This window comes from Phocoena sinus, chromosome 21, assembly GCF_008692025.1.
Source record: "Phocoena sinus isolate mPhoSin1 chromosome 21, mPhoSin1.pri, whole genome shotgun sequence".
NCBI classification, from domain to species: Eukaryota; Metazoa; Chordata; class Mammalia; order Artiodactyla; family Phocoenidae; genus Phocoena; species Phocoena sinus.
The window spans coordinates 30,755,022-30,780,047 of NC_045783.1; the positions used below are offsets into that span (position 1 = coordinate 30,755,022).

Below are 25,026 nucleotides of genomic sequence, written 5' to 3' on the forward strand. Positions count from 1 at the left end.
CTCCCTCGACCCCCGAAGTAGGCGGGCCTTGGAGGGAGGAGGCGGGGCGGATAGTGATGGGCGGGGCAGACTAGTGAGGGTCTTAGGGGCCCGATAGAAAGTCCGTTCTCCCGCCGGGGACGGATCGCTCTCTACGTCAGTGTAGCCAGCGCCGCGTCGGGAGCGAGCTCGGACCAGAGCCGACTTGCGTCAGTGCCGAGCGCGCGCATCGCTGCCAGCTCTGGGGCCCCGGCAGGGCTGGGAAATGGTGGAGCGGGCGGAGGCAGGGGCGACCGAGTGTTGAGGGGAACCTGCGGACTCGGCCGAGATGGGATCGGGCGCGGGCTCGCCCTCTGGGACCCTCTGCTTCCTGTGGCTGCTCTTGTTCGGCTTGGTGAGCCCAGCCCTCGGTGGGGCTCGGTCAGGTGGGTGTCCGCCCCCAGGACCCTTTGGGATTCGCGTTTCTTAGGGCTGGGATGCTCGGAGTTACCCTGTAGTGCCTGGGAGTGGAGGGGCCTGGCCTGGGGACTGAACCCGGAGTCGGAGGCGGAGCCACTCAGCTGTGTATGGACAGTGCTCGGACCCGAGGCTCGGGGTCTGGCGCCCCAAATTCTTCTCGGCACTGTTCTCGGGTCTGGTTCCTCGTCCTCGGTCTCATGCTGGGCAGAGCCTTTTGCGGCGCGCCCCACCCCCATCTCGCGCAAGGCTGGGGCCCCCAGACCCTCTCGGGGCGACTCTGGGTCCGACCCTGACCTCGGGGGCTCGGCTGAGAGCCTTGGAGGCTGGGTGCGCGTGGAGGTTTTGAGAAGTGCTTTGAGAAATGGAGCTTGCTCTTGCTTGTACAGTCAATGTCACTGGGAAGCAGACCGGGAGATGGAACTTTTGCTCCAGGTTATATGATTTGAAATTTTGATGTTCATTTTATTAGCAGAGTCACCACTAGGTACACAGAGCTAAATTTAGCGATGGAATGGGGGGGTTCTTATTTTTCTCTTGGGCCGTTTTGTTGTAGTAAGAATACTTTTTTGGAAACGAAGTGCTACATTTCTATAGACAAACGGTCTTTTATCTTCTTTTTTATTGGGTTGGTAATATCTCAAATACGGACGAATAATCCCTGCTCTGCTTAACTCACAGGATTACAGTGAGAATTAGATCATTTATGTGAAATCGCTTTTGACTTGTGAAACTAACCTTGAATATATAAGGTATTTGTATTGGAGATACCCAAACATAGTGGAAACAAACCGCCAACACACTAGCTTCTTTCTGGAAACACCTTCTTTCTTTATTTTGGCTCGTGTTAAATTATTGTTTGCACGGGTGTGTTTTCTTTATCAGCCATAGAGTATGATGGAGAGTGGGGGTTTCTACTAAATCTTTATCTTGAGAGTTGTTCAAAGGTGAAGATTTCAGTGCAGGACTAAATTTAAGTTTTTTCTTATGTTTGGTTTATTCTTTTTCAATTAGGTAAATTTGCCCCATTGCAGGAATTTTGAAGCTCCAAATACTGAAACTTTATTGATGGGAAGCTACCAAATCTTTTATGGTTGAGACTGTTTTTGCTGTGATATTCTATATGGTTAACATTTACCAACATTTAAGGGGAAGTAGGTTAAACATCTGGAGTTTTAGTAATCCATGATTCTGTTTATTGCATACCCGTATATAGATGGATGGAATATCCTTATGTTTTTTAACAGCAGCTTTAACCGTTTGTGGCCAGTCCCTCACTGAAGCATGTGTATGCTTTCAAAATTTAGTCAGCGTTTATCAAATGCCTATAAACACCAAGCTCAATGCTTGTGGAGGGGCAGAAGGTGACCAAATGTGCTGAGTCTATCTGAGGGATATAGGGGAAGGTTTTATTGAGAAAGTGATATTTGAACTGATCTATATAGGTGAATGTTCAAGGAAAGGAATAGGAATTCTTTCTAAGCAGAAGGGTTTTTGCAAGAGTATGGAGAGGTATGAGGATAGTTAGGGAATGATGAGAATGTCACCAGGCAGTCTACATGGAAGGGAGGCACGGAAAAAACCAAGGTTGGTATCAGCTGGGGAGAGTCTTCTTGTGATGTGCTGTGGGGTTTGGACTTTACCCTGGAGGAAGTTCTTTGGGCAGGATGGTTTTTAAGTAGGGATGTGACATAACTAGATTTGCGATTAATATAACTGGCTACACAGTAGAGGACAGAATATAGGAGGGAGGGACTGGAGGCTGGGAGAGAGCAGTTAAGAGGCTTTTGTACTAGTGTGCAGTGAGTCAACTCATGTTTCCCTACGGGAATATTCTTCCAAAATCAGCTGACCGAATTTTTGCAATACAGGATGTTTAAAGCAGCACTGAAACCTTTTCTGCTAATGAAAGAGGAATTTGCGTACTCAGTAAGTACCACCTACACATCTGGTTACATTAGGAGTTAAATAGGTTTTGTAGGATCTTTTTTTTTTTTTTTTTTTTTTTTTTACCATTTATAACATTGTGTCGATGAGGAAATGTAGTATAAATTCTCAAAAGCTGACACAGTAAACGTTATATATTTTTTTAAACTGGGGCTGACAAAGGTAACTTTGTATCATTGTGAAAAATAACAAAGGGAATCAGGCAGGTATGAAACCTCATCTGATTTCTTCTTTTAAGATAGTGATTATGATGTGCAGACCTAGAATTTTTTTTTTTTTCAAGACTAGAATTCTAGAAGAAATGAGATTTAAGACTTACTCATGGTGAATCATAAGATGAACTACATGGTAAGAACTTAGGTCTGTACTAATTTTGTTTTTAGGTGCCTGTGAATTATTTGGATTTGGTATGTTTGTGCCGAATAGGAGAATATAGTCTTTTAAATATAAAGATAATTTGAGTTTCACTTTTATGTAAAAAAATAAAACATTTATAATTAAAATATGCACAGAACAAGTGGCTGGGTTCCAAGACAGTTTTCCAAACACATTTTAAATTTTACCTTACCGGGAATTCCTTGGTGGTCCAGTGGTTAGGATTCCGTGCTTTCACGGCCGGGGGTGCAGGTTCAATCTCTGCTGGGGGAACTAAGATCCTATAAGCTGAGTGGCGAGGCCAAATTTAAATAAATAAATAAATAATTTTTACCTTACCAAAGTTGACTTTATATGTGTGTGTGTGTGTGTGTGTGTGTGTATATATATATATATATATTTTTTTTTTTTTTTTTTTAAATCCTAGTTTATGGTAGAATCCCCCCAAAGATGCAAGCTTTAAGTAACCGGAAGCATTTTCTTGGAATAGCCACAAGCTCAAATATATGACATAGATAGCCTCATGATATTTCTTTTTTTTTCTTTGATGCCTAGTATATAGCAGAGTCTTGGAGTTATGCCACCTTTGTGTCAGAACTATGGAACTGCCGCATAAGTAAATCTGGTCCTCTAGGTATCTCAGTAACTAACCTCCCAACCACCCTGCCTTTGAATGGGGCCAACATGGACCCAATTAAATTGAATTGCACTTTGAATTGTATAGTCTTGTTCATATATTATTGTAGTTTATTTTTCATTTTGTGAAAGTGTTATTTCAAATCGTTTTCCCCAAAATGATCATGTGTCGGGTACTGCTTGAATCGCACCCTTCAAGTATGAGTTAGGGAACCTGAGAAGTTCACTTATAAATACTTTGGTCAGTTATTAAATATGCAGTTGTTTTCATATCGGTTTATGTTGATTTTAACGTAAGAATTAGAGTATTTCAGCTTATAATAAGTAAAAATGATGTCACTGCCAAACATTTGTTCTACTGTAGGATAAAACCCATTCCCATACATGGGAAATGCTTCTTTCCCTTTGACACATTTTCCTTTTAATGAGATTTTTTTATGGCTTAACTCATTTTTGGAAGGTTCCCCGTACCCCTTCCTTTAGTAGCCCCTAAGAACTCTCATACTAGGAGAGCCTGGGAGAGCCTCTTCCACATCCATTGACACATTGGCTGCTTCCGAGGGGAGGGTAAGCAGTCAATTCCAGAGTAATACAGTGAAATGTGGCATTGTATTAACATGACAAATTGTGGGCCGTGAGGATTTGTGGAAAATTGATATGAAAGATGCTAATCATAAAAAGTAAAGCTTATTTTAGGTTGTATAGGATAATTTGCAATTATGAGATCTATGTATGTATAGCTGTAAAGATCAAAAGAGGTCATTTACTCAATACATTTGTTGAATATCTACTGTACCAGTGCAGGAAATAGGGGATGAGTAAGGTACCATCCTTGGTTTCAAGAAACTTAAATTCCTTGGTAGAGGAATTTAAATTCTTTAGGGCATTAAATCTTATAAATGGTGAGTGTTTTTCCCAAAGGGCCACTTACAAACAAACAATAGCAAAAGCCCTATTTCTTTTTAAATGTAAAACTGAGTAAATGTAAAAACAAATTATAACGCAAAAAATGTCAGAATGTAGGACGTAACAGTGGAAATTATAATTATGTTTGAAGATAGCTATTAATATATAATATATGTTTACTGGGCACTGACCTTGTGAATGGAATGGAAAGATATGGCCCAAAATACAGCAATTTATGGATCTAATTGCAATTTCTCTTCAAGAAATAACTCAGACAACAGAATTATCTTCTTCATCTTGTATGTGAAACCCAGGTTTATTTTCTATAGTGAAAGTACTTAAGCGTGGTTCTTTGTTTACACAATAGGTGGGAAGGAAAGGAGAAAAGCCCTTGGCTGAGGGTTTACATTTGTTTGCTTTGCAATTAGGTAGAATTCTTTTAACTTATATCCGTCTACAGTTGTAACCGAGGAAGGGCTTCTGTGTCCAGGGCACAGAAAGCCAAACTCTGACAGCGGGTGTTTGCAGCAAAGTAAGGGTATGTTGCAGGGCGCCAAGCAAGAGAGTGGAAGATAAGTCTCAGATCCACTCCAGCTTGGCTTTTTGAGTGAAGTGTTTTGTTTTGTTTTTTTTAAAGGGGAAGAACAAAGATGCTGGGATTAATCATCATCTTCTGACATTTCTTAATCCTGGTTTTGGGAGTCAGAATGCCTCTGGTTTACGTTCTCTGACCAGGTGGTCCATGGCTGGGGGTCTATGAGGGCATCTTGCCCTGGAGAAGCAACCTGAGTTTGTACGTGAATGATAGTATCTACAATAGCAGTTTTAGGCACATAATGATGTTATCAACGATAGCAATCTCAGTCATCTAACTCTGGTTGATTAGTGTTCAGTTAGCACAGGATTGAGGTCAGAGAGGGCAAGAAAGGGGATAAAGTTTTGAATAGAGAGATTAATCATAAACTAAGTAAGGGGACTCATTTTTAGGGGGACTCAGTTTCTCAGATGCTATTACAAAACATGTATTTAGGCTTCCTCCAAAACACAGTACGTAAAAATATCTAAGGAGTTAAAGGAAGAAAGAAGTGCAACTAACACCTTTTTCTTCCTTTTACTAAATTTAAGGCACTTTAAGTTTCATGTTTCAACTCTTATTTTTTAATACATTTATTTATTATTTTATTTATTTATTTTTGGCTGTGTTGGGTCTTCGTTGCTGTGCACGGGCTTTCTCTAGTTGTGGCGAGCGGGAGCTACTCTTCATTGCGGTGCACAGGCTTCTCATTGCGGTGGCTTCTCTTGTGGAGCACGGGCTCTACGTGCGTGGGCTTCAGTAGTTGTGGTGCGCGGGCTTGGTAGTTGTGGCTCGCAGGCTCTAGAGCTCAGGCTCAGAAGTTGTGGCACGCGGGCTTAGGTGCTCCGTGGTGTGTGGGATCTTCCCAGACCAGGGCTGGAACCCATGTCTCCTGCATTGGCAAGCGGATTCTTAACCACTGCACCACCAGGGAAGCCCTCAACTCTTACTTTTATCTCCAGCCCATGTTTTCTAGTAATGTGACTTTTGATGGTGTGCATCAAATTCTGTCAAATTCTGATAAAATAGTTTGTATTTTCCATGGAGCTGATTGTATTAAGATTTTAGTTTTCATTGTGAACTCTATACCAGTGGTTTTCAGGGGGGGTGATTTTGCCCCCAGAAGGCATCTGGAAGATAGTTTTAGTTGTCACACTGGTGGTGCTTCTGGCCAGTGGTGGGTAGAGGTCAGGGATGCTCCTAACTATCATACATTGCACAGAAAAACACCCACAGCAAAGAATTTTCTGGCCTCAAATGTCAATAGTGCTGAGGCTGAAGCTTTATAGTACAAATAATGTTGATGCACGTCCTTTATAGTGACATGGGAAACTTGATCTTTAGATTCCCATGAGAAAGTGCTACTATTTGGAATTAAAAACAAAAAATAAAAGGAATTTGGGGAAAATCTATGCAAGGTATGAACGGGAAAAAGAATAAAAATAAGCCAGGACTAGGGATGAAGGAATGTTGAAAAAATACAGGAAGAAGGGGTTTCATACAACCAGTGTATATTGTTTTTCAATGACATAACCAAAATATGTGCATTTCTTATGATGTTTTGGAACTCCTATGGCATTCAGAAAGTGGATCCTTGGATTTTAAAACCAAGAAGTCAGTATCAGAATAACAGCTCTCATATGTAAATAGAAGTTATTTTGGGGCGGTATAATTTTGAAAGCCTTTAAAAAATAAAAGATTCATTTTAATGTTTTTTTCAAAACAAGAATTGTGCATTAAAATGGGAGAAAGGATAGAATGTGTCTTATATTCCTTTATTGGACTTTCATTCTTCTCTAACAATCTTGGTAAAAGATCCATAGCTTCAGTCCTGGCCTGAAACTAGCTATGTGACCTTATAAAGTCACTTAACATGTTTCAAAATGAGAGCTCTTTAAATATGTGCCTGCTCATTTGTAGTTGTCTTTTCTGAGGCATTTCTTTTTCTCTGTGATGTTTGCTTCTGAGTTGTGATGAAAAGATTTCAGTTTAGTTGCATATTGTTTAGCTTCTAGTACAAGAGTTGCCTGAGCCTATTAACATTTTAATCCCTGCCTGTAAGGATTTACTTAAGAAATCTTTTATTTTGAAATAATTATAGAATCATAGGAAGTTGCATATAAATGCACAGGATGATTGACTTTTTTTTATCACACAGAGCTTCTCCTCTGTAACTCACTGAAAGCATTTATTCCTGCCATCTGTTCCTGCCATTACTTCTAGAGTGACTGTCTTAGTAGTTGAACAAATTACCATGATCTAAAAGGAAAATATTAAGGATAATATTGAAATTTGTGTTTTTAGGAATTTGAGAAAACTGAAGGTCCTTGAAAGGTTTATCCTGGGTGAGGAAATAGTCCTGTACCTCAGTTAATTTAGGATGAAGGATATTTCTACTTAGTGATTTGAAGCCTGCTTCTATCAAGGCCACAGATTTCTTTTGACACGGCTCCCATTTGGCAACTCCAAATATCTGAAGGATATTTTATCATAGTATGTCGTAAGTATGCCTTAGATCAGCCAGCCCCTGGTTGCTTTTGTGAGTATTGGAGTCTATTTCTGGTATTTTTATGTAATGACGTGAAGCCCCATTTAGATGGTATGTTATGCCTAATAAGATTTAAGGGGTTGATGGGTAAAGAGTTTGCGGAGTGTTAGTATGACATGTTGTACTGAATGAGATTTAATTTATATTTTCCTGTTTACATTGTATCTTTAAAAATTCCAAACTAGACAAGGTTATAGACATTTTTATGTACAGTGTTAGCTTGTGGAAGGTTAGGTGAAGATCCTTCATTTTAATCTGCATTTGAGAAATCTGAGAGGCATAAGGCAATTAAGGAGTGAATGAACTTGGATCCAAAGGAGAGGAGAGAGTGGGAGTGAGAAGGTATCATAGTCTGGATGCGAGGTTAATGAGGCTGATGGGAAGACAGGAGGTGTTGAGATAGTAGATAATCAGTACTTTAAATAGTTTGTGCTTTTCTTTTTTAATTGAAGAAACACTCCTTTTTCCCCCTTTTAATTTCAATGGTAATTTGGGGTTCAAAATACTCATTATAAAAACAAATTCAAACAATACGGACATGCATGAGTACAGGAAATAAAGTCTGAGTCCTTATCTCATTACTCTCTGGTTCTATTCCATCGTGGTAGCTGCTTTAAACAAGTTTGGTACATTTACTTATGATACTTACATGTTTGTTATGACACATCTTATAGTCTCATATATATGATATATGTTATAATTGTAATGTTTCATAGACACTGTAAATAATACAGAGCTTATAAAGTGAAAAGTCTCTCCTCTCATCCCACTCCCTATAGATAACTACTTAAAAAATAATTATTTTACTATTGAAAATTTTAAACATACAAAACAGTAGAGAGAAGAGTAATGAACTCCTCTGTACCCATTACCCAGTTTTAATATAGTTTCATATATATCTCATCCCTCAAACGCACACTGGATTATTTTGATGCAAATCCTGGATGTCATATCATGTTGCCCTTGAATATTCAGAATGAATCTCTATGACATAAGGACTTTTAAAGAAAACATTACCCACAATATGCTTATTACACTTTAAAAAATTAACACTAATTCCTCAAGATCATCACATATCTATACAGATCACATATCTATAAAATTTCCCTGGTTGTCTCAGAATTTTTTTTTTTCTGTTGATTTATTTTAATTAGGATCCAGATAGGTCCAGATATTTCATTTGGTTATATGGCTCTTTTAATTTATAATGGTCCCCTCTTCCTCCTTTTCATGGCATTTATTTGTTCAAGAAATTCTACTTAATGAATTTATTTCCTGAATTGATCCCCACTGAGTAGAAGCCGTGAATCTGTTCTTCCCTCAGTGTTTCTGTTTGTGTATGCCATTCTCAAGCCTCCTCATAACAAATGTGGTTTTGGTATATGGAGATATATAGAGATAGAGGTTTTTCATCCGTGGTCCTTAGATGGTGACCATCTACTTCGTCAAGTTCTCTGAACAAACTGACATGCCATCATTGGCAGTTATGCTGGAGGAAGAAGAGATGTGTTGGATGTATTGAGAGACTGTATCAGATGCCAACATGGGGTGTGCCTTCCTAAGGGATTTGAATGGGCCATTTTAATTATACCCAAATTTTGCTTAAGTGATGACTTTACTTTTTTTCTAGTTATCTTATTTTTTAAATAATATATGATTATTTAATACCTTTGATAATTTCAAAAATACAAAATGGAAACCTAACACTAAAACTTTGTATTTATACATAAATCCTGCTTGACTGCTTCAATGCAATGAATCAACATGGCTTTCTGCTCATTGTTTTATTTACTTATTTATTTTCATTTTAATTTTTTTAGGTAGATTTATTATTTTTTTTCATTGAGGTATAGTTGATGTACAATATTGTATTGGTTTCAAGTGTACAGCAAAGTGATTCAGTTTTTTATATATATATATATATATATATTATTTTTAAGATTATTTTCCAGTATAGATTATTATAAGATATTGAATATAGTTCCCTGTGCTATATGGTAGGTCCTTGGTTTTTTTTTTTTTTTTTAATTCTATTGGATTATAGTTAATCTACAATGTTGTGTTAGTTTCAGGTGTACAGCAAAGTGATTCAGTTATACATATACATATATTCATTCTTTTTCAGGTTCTTTTCAGTAGGTCCCTGTTGTTTATCTGTTTTACATATAGTGGTGTGTATCAGTGAATCCCACACTCCTAGTTTATCCCTCTCCCCTCTCAAGTGATGAGTTTAGAACCCAGGCCCCACTCAGACGTGACTCCACTGTGTAATGAGCTATACAGGATTGGAATTGGGAGGAAGTCTTGCATGATGGTTCTGAGTACTTTATTTTTAATACATTTTATCTATTCAACTTTTTAGGACAGATTAGTGGCAGTAATTTCATTGGAGATAATTGCTACATTGTTAGGTATGTATTTATTAGAGTTAATCCATCAGGCATTAAAAGTAACTTTTCCCTCTTATTGTCCTTGGCCGTATAGTAAGTATCCCCGTACCATCTCAGGGTATCATTCATGTTGGGTGAGGGTGGGAAAAGAGACAGTAGTAAACGGTGCCAGGTTCTAGATGCCTTCCCTCCATTTCCCCACCGGAGCAGTTTTTTCCTTGTGTTTATGCCTTAAGATTTCTTTTAAGACAAGGGATTAGGGTTTATAGCTAAAAATTGTTTGAAAATGATTGCTGTGTATATACTGTTTGGATAAAGGCTGACATCCTTTTTTAAGAAATACATTTCTTCCCCCTCATACTTATCTAGTATATTGCTATTTTCCTATAAAACTTTGTATAAAACTATATATATTTTAGTGTGGGAACATCAGATGATTTTTCTATGAATTGAACATTCAGCTTTTGATTTCCATTGTATTTTAGGACATGTAGTTTTTCAGGTTCAGTTGTTGTATAATGTTTGTTATTCCCTTTTCTGTAGGCTTTCAACAGACCTCCCATCTCTCTTCTTATGAAATAATAACTCCTTGGAGATTAACTAGAGAAAGAAGAGAAGCCCCTAGGCCCTACTCAGAGCAGGTAAGTTATCTCTTGAGAAATATATATGTATTTAAATTTCACTTTTTTTTAAGACAGGGGTGTTATTTTCAGGAGTGATTGGTTCAGTGAGTAATGTCAGCCAGTGATTACGGCACTGGTGTCCATTGGACATTATTCTAGTAAAGTGACATACTGATCCTTAGTAGCTTTTTTTTTTTTTTTTAAAGACAAAATAATCAACTTGAAACATAAGAGGATGAAATAATCAGTTAAGTAAAATTCTATGACCAGGGTAGGATGCTGGTTACATAGATTTCTGACCCTTACCTGACTGGTGGTGGTTACAGTGGTCTTGTCATAAGAATAAGAATTCACCTCTCTCTCAGTGTGTGATAGGTAGAGTACTACATGCTGTATCTTTACTGACACTGGAGAATAGTAGTGTGTTATATGCATGTATTTCATATCTGGGAATGTTTGCTCAAAAGTGAGTTTTATCTCCATATCAGAAGAAACATAATATGCTAACAGGGTAACCAATGCACAAAAATTAATTTTTATACTATTTTTCTCTTACTGTAAAGCTCAGAAATAATATATTTGGATATCAACTGACTTTGCAAACCCTTCAACTTTATAGAAGTATAATTTAACTTTATTATAGTTTAACAGTAACAGGTGATGAAGGATAGAGAGTTTAGCTTATTACCTCTGAATTGCCGATATATTTCTAACGATAAGGCAGCTTGTCCATTGTTTAGGGACTAGGCATAGTGAAGAGAACATTGGAGTTAGCGTCAGGAGCTTTTAGCTTTAGCCCTCCCTCTGGGTGCTACCACGAATTGGGTAGATCATTCGTCTTCATTTACTTCTTTATAAGTAAGGAATATATGACTCTAAGATCTCCTTCCAGTGGAACAGTTTATAATTTTTCCTTGTTTTGAACTGGACATTCTACTCTTTGATTTTTGTTTTGCCTTTAGAGTAGAATTAATTTATGTTTTCATTGTTATTTTTCCCCTTTTCTTCACTTAGCAGCACAGGGACGATGTTTTCTACTTTATTGTGTCTCTGATGACCTTTATCAACACTGCACACATAGATACTTGGGATTGTAGTAAATGTCCTGCAGGCACCCTGATAAATATTTGGGGAAGACGTGGAAGCACTGTTTAAGCACTGGGGATATGGCAGTGAACAAAACAAACTCCATGCCCCTGTGGAGCTTCCATTCTCGTGGGAGGAGAGGAGGAGACAAATAAGCAATATAGATTAATAATAGAGATTACCTAAGATGGTAAGAAGTGCTATGGGGAAAATTAAAGTAGGGAGGGGGTTGGGAATGTTGGAATTGGGGGTGGGGATGAGGGGGTAGGATGGTTTGTGTTTTTTAATAGGACAGCCCGGGAAGACTTTACTAAGAAGGCAACCCTGGAGCAGAGCAAAGACCAGAAGGAAGGGAATGAGCAACCCAGGCAGCTGTTTGGGGGAAGAATGTAATATCACAAAACAATTCTCAGATTCTCAGAATTCTTCTCAGAGGAGATGACAGTGATGTTTTTACGTCCTATGTTTGTCCAAGAGCAGAAAAGATAGAAATGCACACTCCAAAACTGTGGCGTTGGAAGGAGCTTGGTATTTTTGATGCCTCAGTGGAGAAAGAGGTAGATGGCAGAGTCCCGAGGTCCCCACACAGGATGTGGAAGCAGAACCCCAGGACCTGGATCTCAGTCTTGGCCTTAGAAGTCAGATGTTGAAGTGCCCTAGGAAAGGAGATCCTGCTGTTTCTTGGCAAAACACTCACTTAGAGTCCAGAAACAGTAGGGAGAATAAGAGGACACTCCTGATACTATTATTATTTGTTGAGTCCCTCCATGACTGTCTTTTTTATTAGAATTATGGCAAAGTTGAATCCCCTGGTTCTAGAGATCACATTAAAGTGCTTCTTGCTAATGAAACAGTGAGTCACTGGGCAAGTTATTTTAGCGTTTGAGGTAGAGAAGAGGATCCCACAAGCTGAGGATGTGTAAGTGTAAGTTGCCTCATCACACTGTTATTTAATGTACCACGAATTAAGAAAGGAACAGAGTGCTACCAGTTAGACTGCTCTGCCTCTGTACGATGTATCCGGATTTCAAAGATGTTCACGTGAGGGGGGAAAGTCTGTTTAGAAGCGATGAAATGTGTTGAGCCATGTGAAGATATAAAATCATAAAAGGCTATTAATTTCGTCTAACCAGAATGAGGGAATATCTTTTGAAACTAAGAGGTTCATTTCATTTAAAATGAAAGGAAGAACTACTTTATACTATAGGTAATACAGGGATGGACTTAGTAAAAATAATCCCTTAAGTTATAGCTCAATTATAAATGAATTTAAGAAGAGTTTAGATAAACATGCAGGTCGTTTTCCACAGTAGTTTATTAAAGAAAGGTAGGGATGATAGATATATTTTTATGATTTACGAGTATATTTAAGGTTCTTTCATAAAATAGTTCTAGTCAGTACCAAGTTATTTTCATTCAGGATGGAATTTCTGTTGTTGAAAAGTTATTTAGAAGATAGTGTTTTATTCTTCTTTTCTCCTTTGTGCATTTAGGTATCTTATGTCATTCAAGCTGAAGGAAAAGAGCATATTATTCACTTGGAAAGGAATAAGTAAGAAATTTAATTTACTTTGGCTTTTCAGTAATTTTTTTTTCAGTGCTATATGGGTATCTTTTCTAGTTAGATATTGCTTAGTAGATTGATAAAAAGGCGAGAATAATAAGAGTAGATGTATGGAAAAAGCCATACTATTTTGCATTTCCATTGACATTAGAGCAAAGGAAAATAAATCTAAATTAAAGGAAGAGAAAGTTGTATTTAAGAAAACTTTAAAATCATGATCGGCCCAAGAAACAGCTGAGCAGGGGGTAAAGAAGTCTTTAGTAGTTTTATCAGTCTGCTAGAGCTGCCACAGCAAAGTGCTACAGATGTAAACAACAGACATGTATTTTCTCACAGGACTGGAAGTCCAAGATCAAGGTGCCAGCAGGGTTAGTGTCTGGGGAGGGCTCTCTTCTTGGGTTGCAGATGGCCACCTTCTGGCCAGTGCTCGCATGACCTCTCCTTGGCCTGTGTGCACAGGAAGCGGGGTAGATGGATGAGCGAGCTCTCTGGCTTCTCTTCTTGTGAGGATGCTAATCCTGTTGGCTCAGGGGTCCGCCTTATGACCTCATTTAACCATAACTTCCTTAGGTGGCCACATCTCCAAATACAGCCACTCTGGGGGTTAGGGCTTCAACATAAGGATTTTGGGAGGGGGACAAAACATTCAGTCCATAGCAGTGGTTTCTCACCCCCCTTTTTTTTTTTTTTTGTGCTTTTCTTTTTTTTTTTTTTTTTTTTTAACATCTTTATTGGGGTATAATTGCTTTACAATGGTGTGTTAGTTTCTGCTTTATAACAAAGTGAATCAGCTATACATATACATATGCTCCCAAGTGTCTTCCCTCTTGCGTCTCCCTCCCTCCCACTCTCCCCATCCCACCCCTCCAGGCTGTCCCAAAGCCCCGAGCTAAAATCCCTGTGCCTTGCGGCTGCTTCCCCCCAGCTATCTACCTTACTACGTTTGTTAGTGTGTATATGTCCATGACTCTCTCTCGCCCTGTCAAAACTCACCCTTCCCCCTCCCCATATCCTCAAGTCCGTTCTCCAGTAGGTCTGCGCCTCTATTCCTGTCTTATCCCTAGGTTCTTCATGACATTTTTTTCCCTTAAATTCCATATATATGTGTTAGCATACGGTATTTGTCTTTTTCTTTCTGACTTACTTCACTCTGTATGACAGACTCTAGGTCTATCCATCTCATTACAAATAACTCAATTTCATTTCTTTTTAAGGCTGAGTAATATTCCATTGTGTATATGTGCCACATCTTCTTTATCCTTTCGTCCGATGATGGGCGCTTAGGTTCTTTCCATCTCCGGGCTATTGTAAATAGAGCTGCAATGAACATTTTGGTACATGACTCTTTTTGAATTTTGGTTTTCTCAGGGTATATGCCCAGTAGTGGGATTGCTGGGTCATATGGTAATTCTATTTGTAGTTTTTTAAGGAACCTCCATACTGTTCTCCATAGTGGCTGAACCAATTCACATTCCCACCAGCAGTGCAAGAGTGTCCCCTTTTCTCCACACCCTCTCCAGCATTTATTGTTTCTAGATTTTTTGATGATGGCCATTCTGACTGGTGTGAGATGATATCTCATTGTAGTTTTGATTTGCATTTCTCTAATGATTAATGATGTTGAGCATTCTTTCATGTGTTTGTTGGCATTCTTTATATCTTCTTTGGAGAAATGTCTGTTTAGGTCTTCTGCCCATTTTTGGATGGTCACCCCCCTTTTTAATCTCTTCTCCTCATTTTGTCATGTTTTTACCTGATCCCACCTCAGTAAGGCTAGTGATGTATATACATGTGCGATGTCTGGTCTGCATTCCTATGCTCTGTTTTTCTTTTCTTTTTTTTTTGTAACATCTTTGTTGGAGTGTAATTGCTTTACAATGTTGTGTTAGTTTTTGCTGTATAACAAAGTGAATCAGCTATATGTATACATATATCCCCATAAACCCTCCCTCTTGCGTGTCCCTCCCACCATCCCTATCTCACCCCTCTAGGTGGCCACAAAGCACCGAGCTGAACTCCCTGTGCTATGCAGCTGCTTCCCACTAGCTATCTGTTTTACATTTGGTAGTGTATATAGGTCCATGCCACTCTCACACTTTGTCTCAGCTTACCCTTTCCACACCCCGTGTCCTCAAGTCCATTCTCTACGTCTGTGTCTTTATTCCTGTCCTGCCCCTAGGTTCATCAGAACCATTTTTTTTTTTTTTTTAGATTCCATATATATACGTATTAGCATACGGTATTTGTCTTTCGCTTTCTGACTTAACTTCACTCTGTATGATAGACTCTAGGTCCATTCACCTCACTACAAATAACTCAATTTCGTTTCTTTTTATGGCTGAGTACTATTCCATTGTATATATGTGCCACATCTTCTTTATCCATTCATCTGTTGATGGACACTTAGGTTGCTTCCACGTCCTGGCTATTGTAAATAGAGCTGCAATGAACATTGTGGTACATGACTCTTTTTTTTTTTTTTTTTTTTTTTTTTCATGACTCTTTATGAATTATGGTTTTCTCAGGGTATATGCCCAGTAGTGAGATTGCTGGGTCGAATGGTAGTTCTATTTTTAGTTTTTTTAAAGGAACTTCCATACTGTTCTCCATAGTGGCTCTATCAATTTACATTCCCACCAACAGTGCAAGAGGGTTCCTTTTTCTCCACACCCTCTCCAGCATTTATTGTTTGTAGATTTTTTTGGTGATGGCCATTCTGACTGGTGTGAGGTGATACCTCATTGTAGTTTTGATTTGCATTTCTCTAATGATTAGTGATGTTGAGCATTCTTTCATGTGTTTGTTGGCAGTCTGTATATCTTCTTTGGAGAAATGTCTATTTAGGTCTTCTGCCCATTTTTAGATTGAGTTGTTTGTTTTTTTGTGGTAAGCGGGCCTCTCACTGTTGTGGCCTCTCCTGTTGCGGAGGATAGACTCTGGACGCTCAGGCTCAGTGGCCATGGCTCACGGGCCCAGCTGCTCTGCGGCATGTGGGATCTTCCCGGACCGGGGCACGAAAGCTTGTCCCCTGCATTGGCAGGTGATCTCTCAACCACTGCGCCACCAGGGAAGCCCAGGTTGTTTGTTTTTTTGATTGAGCTGCATGAGCTGCTTGTAAATTTTGGAGATTAATCCTTTGTCAGTTGCTTCATTTGCAAATATTTTCTCCCATTCTGAGGGTTGTCTTTTCGTCTTGTTTATGGTTTCCTTTGCTATGCAAAAGATTTTAAGTTTCATTTGGTCCCATTTGTTTATTTTTGTTTTTATTTCCATTTCTGTAGAAGGTGGGTCAAAAAGGATCTTGCTGTGATTTATGTCATAGAGTGTTCTGCCTATGTTTTCCTCTAAGAGTTTTACATTTAGATGTTTAATCCATTTTGAATTTATTTTTGTGTATGGTGTTAAGAAGTGTTCTAATTTCATTCTTTTACATGTAGCTGTCCATTTTACCCAGCACCACTTATTGAAGAGGCTGTCTTCTCTCCATTGTATATTCTTGCCTCCTTTATCAAAAATAAGGTGACCATATGGGCGTGGGTTTATCTCTGGGCTTTCTTTCCTGTTCCATTAATCTATATTTCTGTTTTTGTGCCAGTACCATACTGTCTTGATTACTGTAGCTTTGTAGTATTGTCTGAAGTCAGGGAGCCTGATTCCTCCAGCTCTGCTTTTCTTTCTCAAGATTGCTTTGGCTATTCGGGGTCTTTTGTGTTTCCATACAAATTGTGAAATTTTTAGTTCTAGTTCTGTGAAAAAATGCCATTGGTAGTTTGATAGGGATTGCATTGAATCTGTAGATTGCTTTGGGTAGTAGAGTCATTTTCACAATATTGATTCTTCCAATCCAAGAACATGGTATATCTCTCCATCTGTTGGTATCATCTTTAATTTCTTTCATCAGTGTCTTATAAAGTTTTCTGCATACTGGTCTTTTGTCTCCTTAGGTAGGTTTATTCCTAGGTTTATTATTCTTTTTGTTGCAATGGTAAATGGGAGTGTTTCTTTAATTTCTCTTTCAGATTTCTCATCATTAGTGTATAGGAATGCAAGATATTTCTGTGCATCAATTTTGTATCCTGCTACTTTACCAAATTCATTGATTAACTCTAGTAGTTTTCTGGTAGCATCTTTAGGATTCTCTTTGTATAGTATCATGTTGTCTGCAAACAGTGACAGCTTTACTTCTTCTTTTCCAACTTGGATTCCTTTTATTTCTTTTTCGTCTCTGATTGCTGTGGCTAAAACTTCCAAAACTGTGTTGAATAACGGTGGTGAGAGTGGACAACCTTGTCTTGTCCCTGTTCTTAGAGGAAATGGTTTCAATTTTTCACCATTGAGGACGATGTTGGCTGTGGGTTTGTCATATATGGCCTTTATTATATTGAGGTAAGTTCCCTCTATGCCTACCTTCTGGAGGGTTTTTATCATAAATAGGTGTTCAATTTTGTTGAAAGGTTTTTCTGCATCTATTGAGATGATCATATGGTTTTTCTCCTTCAATTTGTTAATATGGTTTGTCACATTGATTGATTTACGTATATTGAAGTATCCTTGTGTTCCTGGGATAAACCCCACTTGATCATGGTGTATGATTCTTTTTCTGTTGGATTCTGTTTGTTAGTATTTTGTTGAGGATTTTTGCATCTATGTTCCTCAGTGATATTAGCCTGTAGTTTTCTTTCTTTGTGACATCTTTGTCTGGTTTTGGTATCAGGGTGATGGTGGCCTCGTAGAATGAGTTGGGGAGTGTTCCTCCCTCTGGTATATTTTGGAAGAGTTTGAGAAGGATAGGTGTTAGCTCTTCTCTAAATAATTTTTTTGTTTTTTTGTTTTTTTTTTTTTGGCAGTACGCGGGCCTCTCACTGTTGCGGCCTCTCCCGTTGCGGAGCACAGGCTCCGGACGCGCAGGTTCAGCGGCCATGGCTCACGGGCCCAGCCGCTCCGCGGCATGTGGGATCCTCCCGGACCGGGGCACGAACCCGCGTCCCCTGCATCGGCAGGTGGACTCCCAACCACTGCGCCACCAGGGAAGCCCTTCTCTAAATATTTGATAGAATTCGCCTGTGGAGCCATCTGGTCCTGGGCTTTTGTTTGTTGGAAAATTTCTAATCACAGTTTCAATTTCAGTGCTTGTGATTGTTCTGTTTATATTTTCTGTTTCTTCCTGGTTCAGTCTCAGAAGGTTGTGCTTTTCTAAGAATTTGTCCATTTTTTCCAGGTTGTCCACTTTACTGGCGTATAGTTGCTTGCAGTAATCTCTCATGATCCTTTGTATTTCTGCAGTGTCTGTTGTTACTTCTCCTTTTTTATTTCTAATTCTATTGATTTGAGTCTTCTCCCTTTTTTTCTTGGTGAGTGTGTCTAGTGATTTATCAATTTTGTTTATCTTCTCAAAGAACCAGCTTTGAGTTTTATTGATCTTTGCTATCATTTCCTTCATTGCTTTTTCATTTATTTCTCATCTGATCTTTATGATTTCTTCCCTTCTGCTAACTTAGGGATTTTTTTTGTTCTTCTTTCTCTGATTGTTTTAGGTGTATGGTTAGGTTGTTTATTTGAGATTTTTCTTGTTTCTTGAGGTAGGATTGTATTGCTATAAACTTCCCTCTTAGAACTGCTTTTGCTGCATCCCATAGGTTTTGGGTCATCGTGTTTTCATTGTCATTTGTGTCTAGGTATTTGTTGATTTCCTCTTTGATTTCTTCAGTGATCTTTTGGTTATTTAGTAGTGTATTGTTTAGCCTCCATGTGTTTGGTATTTTTTTACAGATTTTTTTCCTGTAATTGATATCTAGTCTCATAGCATTGTGCTTGCAAAAGATACTTGATATGATTTCAATTTTCTTAAATTTACCAAGGGTTGATTTGTGACCCAAGATATGATTTATCCTGGAGAATGTTCCATGAGCACTTGAGAAGAAAGTGTATTCTGTTTTTTCTGGATGGAATGTCCTATAAATATCAAGTAAGTCCATCTTGTTTAATGTGTCATTTAAAGTTTGTGTTTCCTTAATTTATTTTCATTTTGGATAATCTGTCCATTGGTGAAAGTGGGGTGTTAAAGTCCCCTACTATTATTGTGTTACTGTTGATTTCCTCTTTTATGGCCGTTAGCATTTGCCTTATGTATTGAGGTGCTCCTATGCTGGGTGCATAAATATTAACAATTGTTATATCTTCTTGGATTGATCCCTTGATCATTATGTAGTGTCCTTCTTTGTCTCTTGTAATAGTCTTTATTTTAAAGTCTATTTTGTCTGATATGAGAATTGCTACTCCAGCTTTCTTTTGATTTCTATTTGCATGGAATATCTTTTTCCATCCCCTCACTTTCAGTCTATATGTGTCCCTACGTATGAAGTGGGTCTCTTGTAGACAGCGTATGTATGGGTCTTGTTTTTGTATCCATTAAGGCAGTGTATGTCTTTTGGTTGGAGCATTTAATCCATTTACATTTAACGTAATTATCAATATGTATGTTCCTATTATCATTTTCTTAATTGTTTTGGGTTTGTTTTGATAGGTCTTTTCCTTCTCTTGTGTTTCCTGCCTAGAAGAGTTCCTTTAGCATTTGTTGTAAAGTTACTTTGGTGGTGCTGAATACTCTTAGATTTTGCTTGTCTGTAAAGGTTTTAATTTGTCTGTTGAATCTGAATGAGATCCTTGCTGCATAGAGCAATCTTGGTTGTAGGTTTTTCCCTTTCATCACTTTAAGTATGTCCTGCCCCTCCCTTCTGGCTTGCAGAGTTTCTGCTAAAGATCAGCTGTTAACCTTATGGGGATTCCCTTGTATGTTATTTGTTGCTTTTCCCTTTCTGCTTTTAATATGTTTTCTTTGTACTTAATTTTTGACAGTTTGATTAATATGTGTCTTGGTGTATTTCTCCTTGGATTTATCCGGTATGGGACTCTCTGTGCTTCCTGGACTTGATTAACTATTTCCTTTCCCATATTAGGGAAGTTTTCAACTATAATCTCTTCAAATATTTTCTCAGTCCCTTTCTTTTTCTCTTTTTCTTCTGGGACCCGTATAATTCGAATGTTAGCGCCTTTAATGTCTTCTCAGAGGCCTCTGAGACTCTCCTCAATTCTTTTCATTCTTTTTTCTTTATTTTGCTCTGTGGCAGTTATTTCCACTATATTATCTTCCAGGTCACTTATCCGTTCTTCTGCCTCAGTTATTCTGCTATTGATTCCTTGCAGAGAATTTTAAATTTCATTTATTGTGTTGCTTATCATTGCTTGTTTGCTCTTTAGTTCTTCTAAGTCCTTGTTAAACGTTTCTTGTATTTTCACATTCTATTTCCAAGATTTTGGATCATCTTTACTAGCATTACTCTGAATTATTTTTCCCGTAGACTGCCTATTTCCTCTTCATGTGTTTGGTCTGGTGGGGTTTTAGCTTGCTCCTCCTTCTGCTGCTCATTTCTCTGTCTTATGTTGTTTAACTTACTGTGTTTGGGGTCTCCTTTTTTCAGGCTCCAGGCTCATAATTCCTGTTGCTTTTGTTTCCTGCCCACAGTGGGTGAGGTTGGTTCAGTGGGTTGTGTAGGCTTCCTGGTGGAGGGGACTGGTGCCTGTGTTCTGGTGGGTTGGGCTGTATCTTGTCTTTCTGGTAGGCAGCACCTCGTCCGGTGGCGTGTTTTGGGGTGTCTGTGAACTTAGTATGATTTTAGGCAGCCTCTGTGCTAATGGGTGGGGTTATGTTCCTGTCTTGCTAGTTGTTTGGCATGGGACATCCAGCACTGGAGTTTACTGGCTGTTGGGTGGAGCTGGGTCATAGCATTGAGACGGAGATCTCTGGGAGAGCTCTCGCCATTTGATATTATGTGGGGCCGGGAGGTCTCTTGTGGTTCAGTGTCCTGAATTTGCCTCTCCCACCCAGAGGCTCAGGCCTGACATCAGGCTGGAGCACCAAGACCCTGCCAGCCACACGGCTCAGAAGAAAAGGGAGAAAAAATAAAAATTAAATAATAATTTAAAAAAATTATTATAAAAAATAATAATAGTTTAAAAGAAAAAAGAAAAGAGCAACCAAACGAATAAACAAATTCACCAATGATAACAAATGCTAAACAGTAAGCTAAGATAAACATAAAAATCAGAAGGAAATCAATTGCAGACAGCAAACCCCAAGTCTCCAGTTGCTCCCAAAGTGTACTGCCACAGTTTTGGGATGATCGTTGTCTATTCGGGTATTCCACAGATGCAGGGTATATCAAGTTGGTTGTGGGGATTTAATCTGCTGTTCCTGAGGCTGCACAAAGAAATTTCCCTTTCTCTTCTCTGTTCACACAGCTCATGGGTTCAGCTTCGGTTTTGGCCCCGCCTCTGTGTGTAGGTTGCCCCCAGGCATCTGTTCCCACCCAGACAGGAGGGGGTTAAAGCAGCAGCTGTTTAGGGGGCTCTTGCTCATTCAGGTTGGGGGGTGGGAGGGGTACAGTAGTTATAATTGGAATGCGGGGCGAGCCTGTGGTGCCAGAGGTCGACGTGACGTTGCACCAGCCTGAGGCACGCTGTGCGTTCTCCCGGGGAAGTTGTCCCTGGATCATGGGACCCTGGCAGTGGCGGGCTGCACAGGCTCCTTGGGGGCGTGTGGATAGTGACCTGTGCTTGCACACAGGCTTCTTGGTGGCTGCAGCAGCAGCGTTAGCGTTTCATGCCCATCTCTGGGGTCCAAGCTGATAGCCACGGCTTGCACCCGTCTCTGGAGCTCGTTTAGGGGGTGCTCTGAATCCCCTTTCCTCGCACACCCCCAAACAATGATCTCTTGCCTCTTAGGCAGGTCCAGACCTTTTCCCGGACTCCCTCGCGGCTAGCTGTGGTGCACTAGCCCCCTTCAGGCTGTGTTCACGCAGCCAACCCCAGTCCTCTCCCTGGGGCCTGACCTCTGAAGCCTGAGCCTCAGCTCCCAACCCCCACCTGCCCCGGCAGGCGAGCAGAAAAGCCTCTCGGCCTGGTGAGTGCTGGTCTGCACTGATCCTCTGTGCGTGAATCTCTCCACTTTGCCCTCTGCACCCCCGTTGCTGCGCTCTCCTCCATAGCTCTGAAGCTTCATCTCTACCAGTGAAGAGGCTTCCTAGTGTGTGGAAACTTTTCCTCCTTCACAGCTCCCTCCCAGAGGCGCAGGTCCCATCCCTATTCTTTTGTCTCTGTTTTTTCTTTTTTCTTTTTCCCTACCCAGGTACATGGGGAGTTTCTTTCCTTTTGGGAAGTCTGAGATCTTCTGCCAGCGTTCAGTACGTGTTCTGTAGGAGTTGTTTCACATGTAGATGTATTTCTGATGTATTTGTGGGGAGGAAGGTGATCTCCACGTTTTACTCCTCCACCATCTTGAAGGTTCCCCCTTCTTGAATTAGTGGGCAAATGTACTTTTCCAGGCATTTGTTAAGAGGGGCCAGGTCTTTGAATGTCTTTGAAAGGCAGTCATCAAAGCTAATGATCACTAGTGAAAAAGAGTTAGGGTAGGTAGCCTATTATTATGGCTATCAATGAACGGGGGACTCTGTTTGAGTGAGCGCTTATTTTTTTCCTCCCAGGGCTTCTACAATGGCAGTCTTAACCTTTTTTGGTCATGAATCCCTTGCTGAAAGATATGAAGCCTCCTTGCAGAGGGATGGACATAACTACTTCTGTTGGGTTATTTGGCAGGGACTGGGGGTTGTGGGGCAGAAGATAGCACACCTTTTCTCTGCCTGTGCTCAACAACTTTAAACATAAACTAAAAGGGTGAGTTAGATAGGAGGTCAAAATACCACTTTTATTATTGATGAGGGCTGGGTCAGAGGATTTACCGTAGAATGAGAGCCTGATGGACCTGCCAGTCCTGAACCCCGGGTTAGGCAGATTCCTCCACTCACATCAGCCTGCACGGTGGCAGGCCTGCTCCTGGAGGAGCGTGGCAAAATCTGTGCTCCCACTGGCAGGCAGTGACTTCCAAGGAAGAGGAAGGGCAGAGCAAAGCCAAGTACCATCTCCAGTTTATTCTTTTTAAATTCACCACCAGAGGGAGCAAAGAGTGTGTATGTGTTGGGGAGAGAGGGGAGAGACAGGGCGGTGACTGAACAGGGTTGGATAATGGAAAGGACTCAAAACTCCACGGGCTACTCCGAAGCTCACTCAAGGAGACTTTCATAGAGGTAAAGGGTACAGGACATCAGGACAAAGAAAGCAGAGGAGATCATCAAGGAGTTTGAACACTTCCAGACAGAGCCCCCCAGGGTCCTTTTTCAGTTGCACAGATATGCTTTGTCTCCAGATTACAAACCACTGAGATATGACTGAAGCATCATCTTTTCAGGGTAGCCCTTTTCACACGTTTACCGAAGGGGTCTTTTATACTAGATTGGTCACGTGGCTAAAGTCCGGCTGTGTAACTGATTAAACTGCACGTAAACCATCGATCTCTCCATCTATTAAACAGTCTAGACAGTCTGAGCCTGGAGTTTAGAAGGTTTAGGGTTACTTCATAAACCACTAGCTGGCACCCCGCATCCCTGACTTGTCCATAAGCCTTGGAGATAAGTATACTGCTGCTCCATTGCTGCTGCAAATGACACAGGTCCTTTGCTTGACCAGACTTTGGTCAGGCTACTGACCTTTCCCCTGGGTCCATGTCTACATTTCCTTGGAAAATCCAGTTTTAGCAAGAACCCTGCTAAGTGAGTTTAGCAAGAACCCCCCCACCCTCAACATCTGATCAAATTCCTCATCTTCCACCATCCCCTCGGGTGATGTCTGATCACTGTGGCCTGTCTTCAGTAAGAATCCGTTAGTCTGTTTAGCCAGAGCTTCCTTCACCGCGGTGTTTCATCTTAGTAATTTTCCATCCACTGACCCCCACCCTGATCATTGGGTACAAATTCCCACCTGCCCACGCTGTGCTTGGAGTTGAGCCTGATCTCTATCACTCACTGTAAAATCCCATTGCAGGGCTACCCTGGTGGCGCAGTGGTTGAGAGTCCGCCTGCCGATGCAGGGGGCACGGGTTCGTGCCCCGATCCGGGAAGATCCCACATGCCGCGGAGCGGCTGGGCCCGTGAGCCATGGCCACTGAGCCTGCGCGTCTGGAGCCTGTGCTCCGCAACAGGAGAGGCCACAACAGTGAGAGGCCCGCGTACCGCAAAAAAAAAATTAAAAAAAAAAAAAATCCCATTGCAGTGGTCCTGAATAAGGTTAGCCTCACCATCTTTAACACGTGTCACTGAATATTTTTTTTCTTTGACAGTCATGGCGCCATGACTCGTATAGGATCAGATTCATCACTGGACTCCCCGACCTCTCACTCTGGACCCTAAGTATGCACCTTGAAGCCCTTGTCTTCAGTCCTGACTGACTGATCGGGGATCCATTGGTGACTCTGACTCCTGAACCATTGCTCCAGACAAACATCTGTTGAAGCTGACTTGATTTTTACGGTTTTGAGTATACCCTCCGAAGCTGGGTTATAGTCCCAGGCTTCTTTCGACAGGTACCTCCTGGGCTGGAAGGTCTTCCTGGCTCTGTGTTCTGAATGGGGATTACTCCCTGGTGTCCTGGGCTGGAACTCCTTTCTTCCTGACTCTGTGTGAAGTCTCTCTGTTCTCTCTTTTGGATCTGACTTCTCCCACTGGAACTTCTCAGCCAACTAAACCACCTCTTCTCACATCCTGCTGACTCTCTGCTATGCCAGCTCTGTCTGCTTCTGTTCTTGTTGGCATGTTTTGCTGAGGATAATTTGGAACTTTGTTGGCGTCTTTTGGAAACTTGAGATCTCCCCAGATTGACTGCTCTAATACTGCTCCCTCCCTGTTGCTTCTGCTCCTCCGTCCTCCTCTTACCACCATCAATCTTCCCCCCAGTTCCCTTGGATCCTTTGATATGTCCCACTTCAAACCGCCACCTCCTCCATCCCTCTGTGCACACCCGTCAGACTTTCCCCTCCCACTGCAGCCCCTCAGCTC

At 40.5% G+C, this 25,026-nt stretch overlaps 1 protein-coding gene across 3 annotated transcripts in view; it reads left to right on the forward strand.

Annotated features, from left to right (window-relative positions):
• Positions 1–72: 72 nt before the first annotated feature.
• ADAM9 (ADAM metallopeptidase domain 9) overlaps positions 73–25,026 on the forward strand; it is a 103,294-nt gene continuing 78,340 nt past the window's right edge. For 2 of the 3 annotated variants that reach the window (XR_004347880.1, XM_032618538.1), the window contains exons 1-3: positions 95–404; positions 10,355–10,452; positions 13,014–13,072. Coding sequence is in view for 2 of the 3 variants with exons in the window: in XM_032618538.1 (XP_032474429.1) it covers positions 308–404; positions 10,355–10,452; positions 13,014–13,072 (254 nt within the window). In the remaining variant the exon portion in view is untranslated. Of the gene's footprint in view, positions 405–10,354; positions 10,453–13,013; positions 13,073–25,026 lie in introns of all 3 variants that reach the window. The other variant, XM_032618537.1, reaches the window with a different exon arrangement.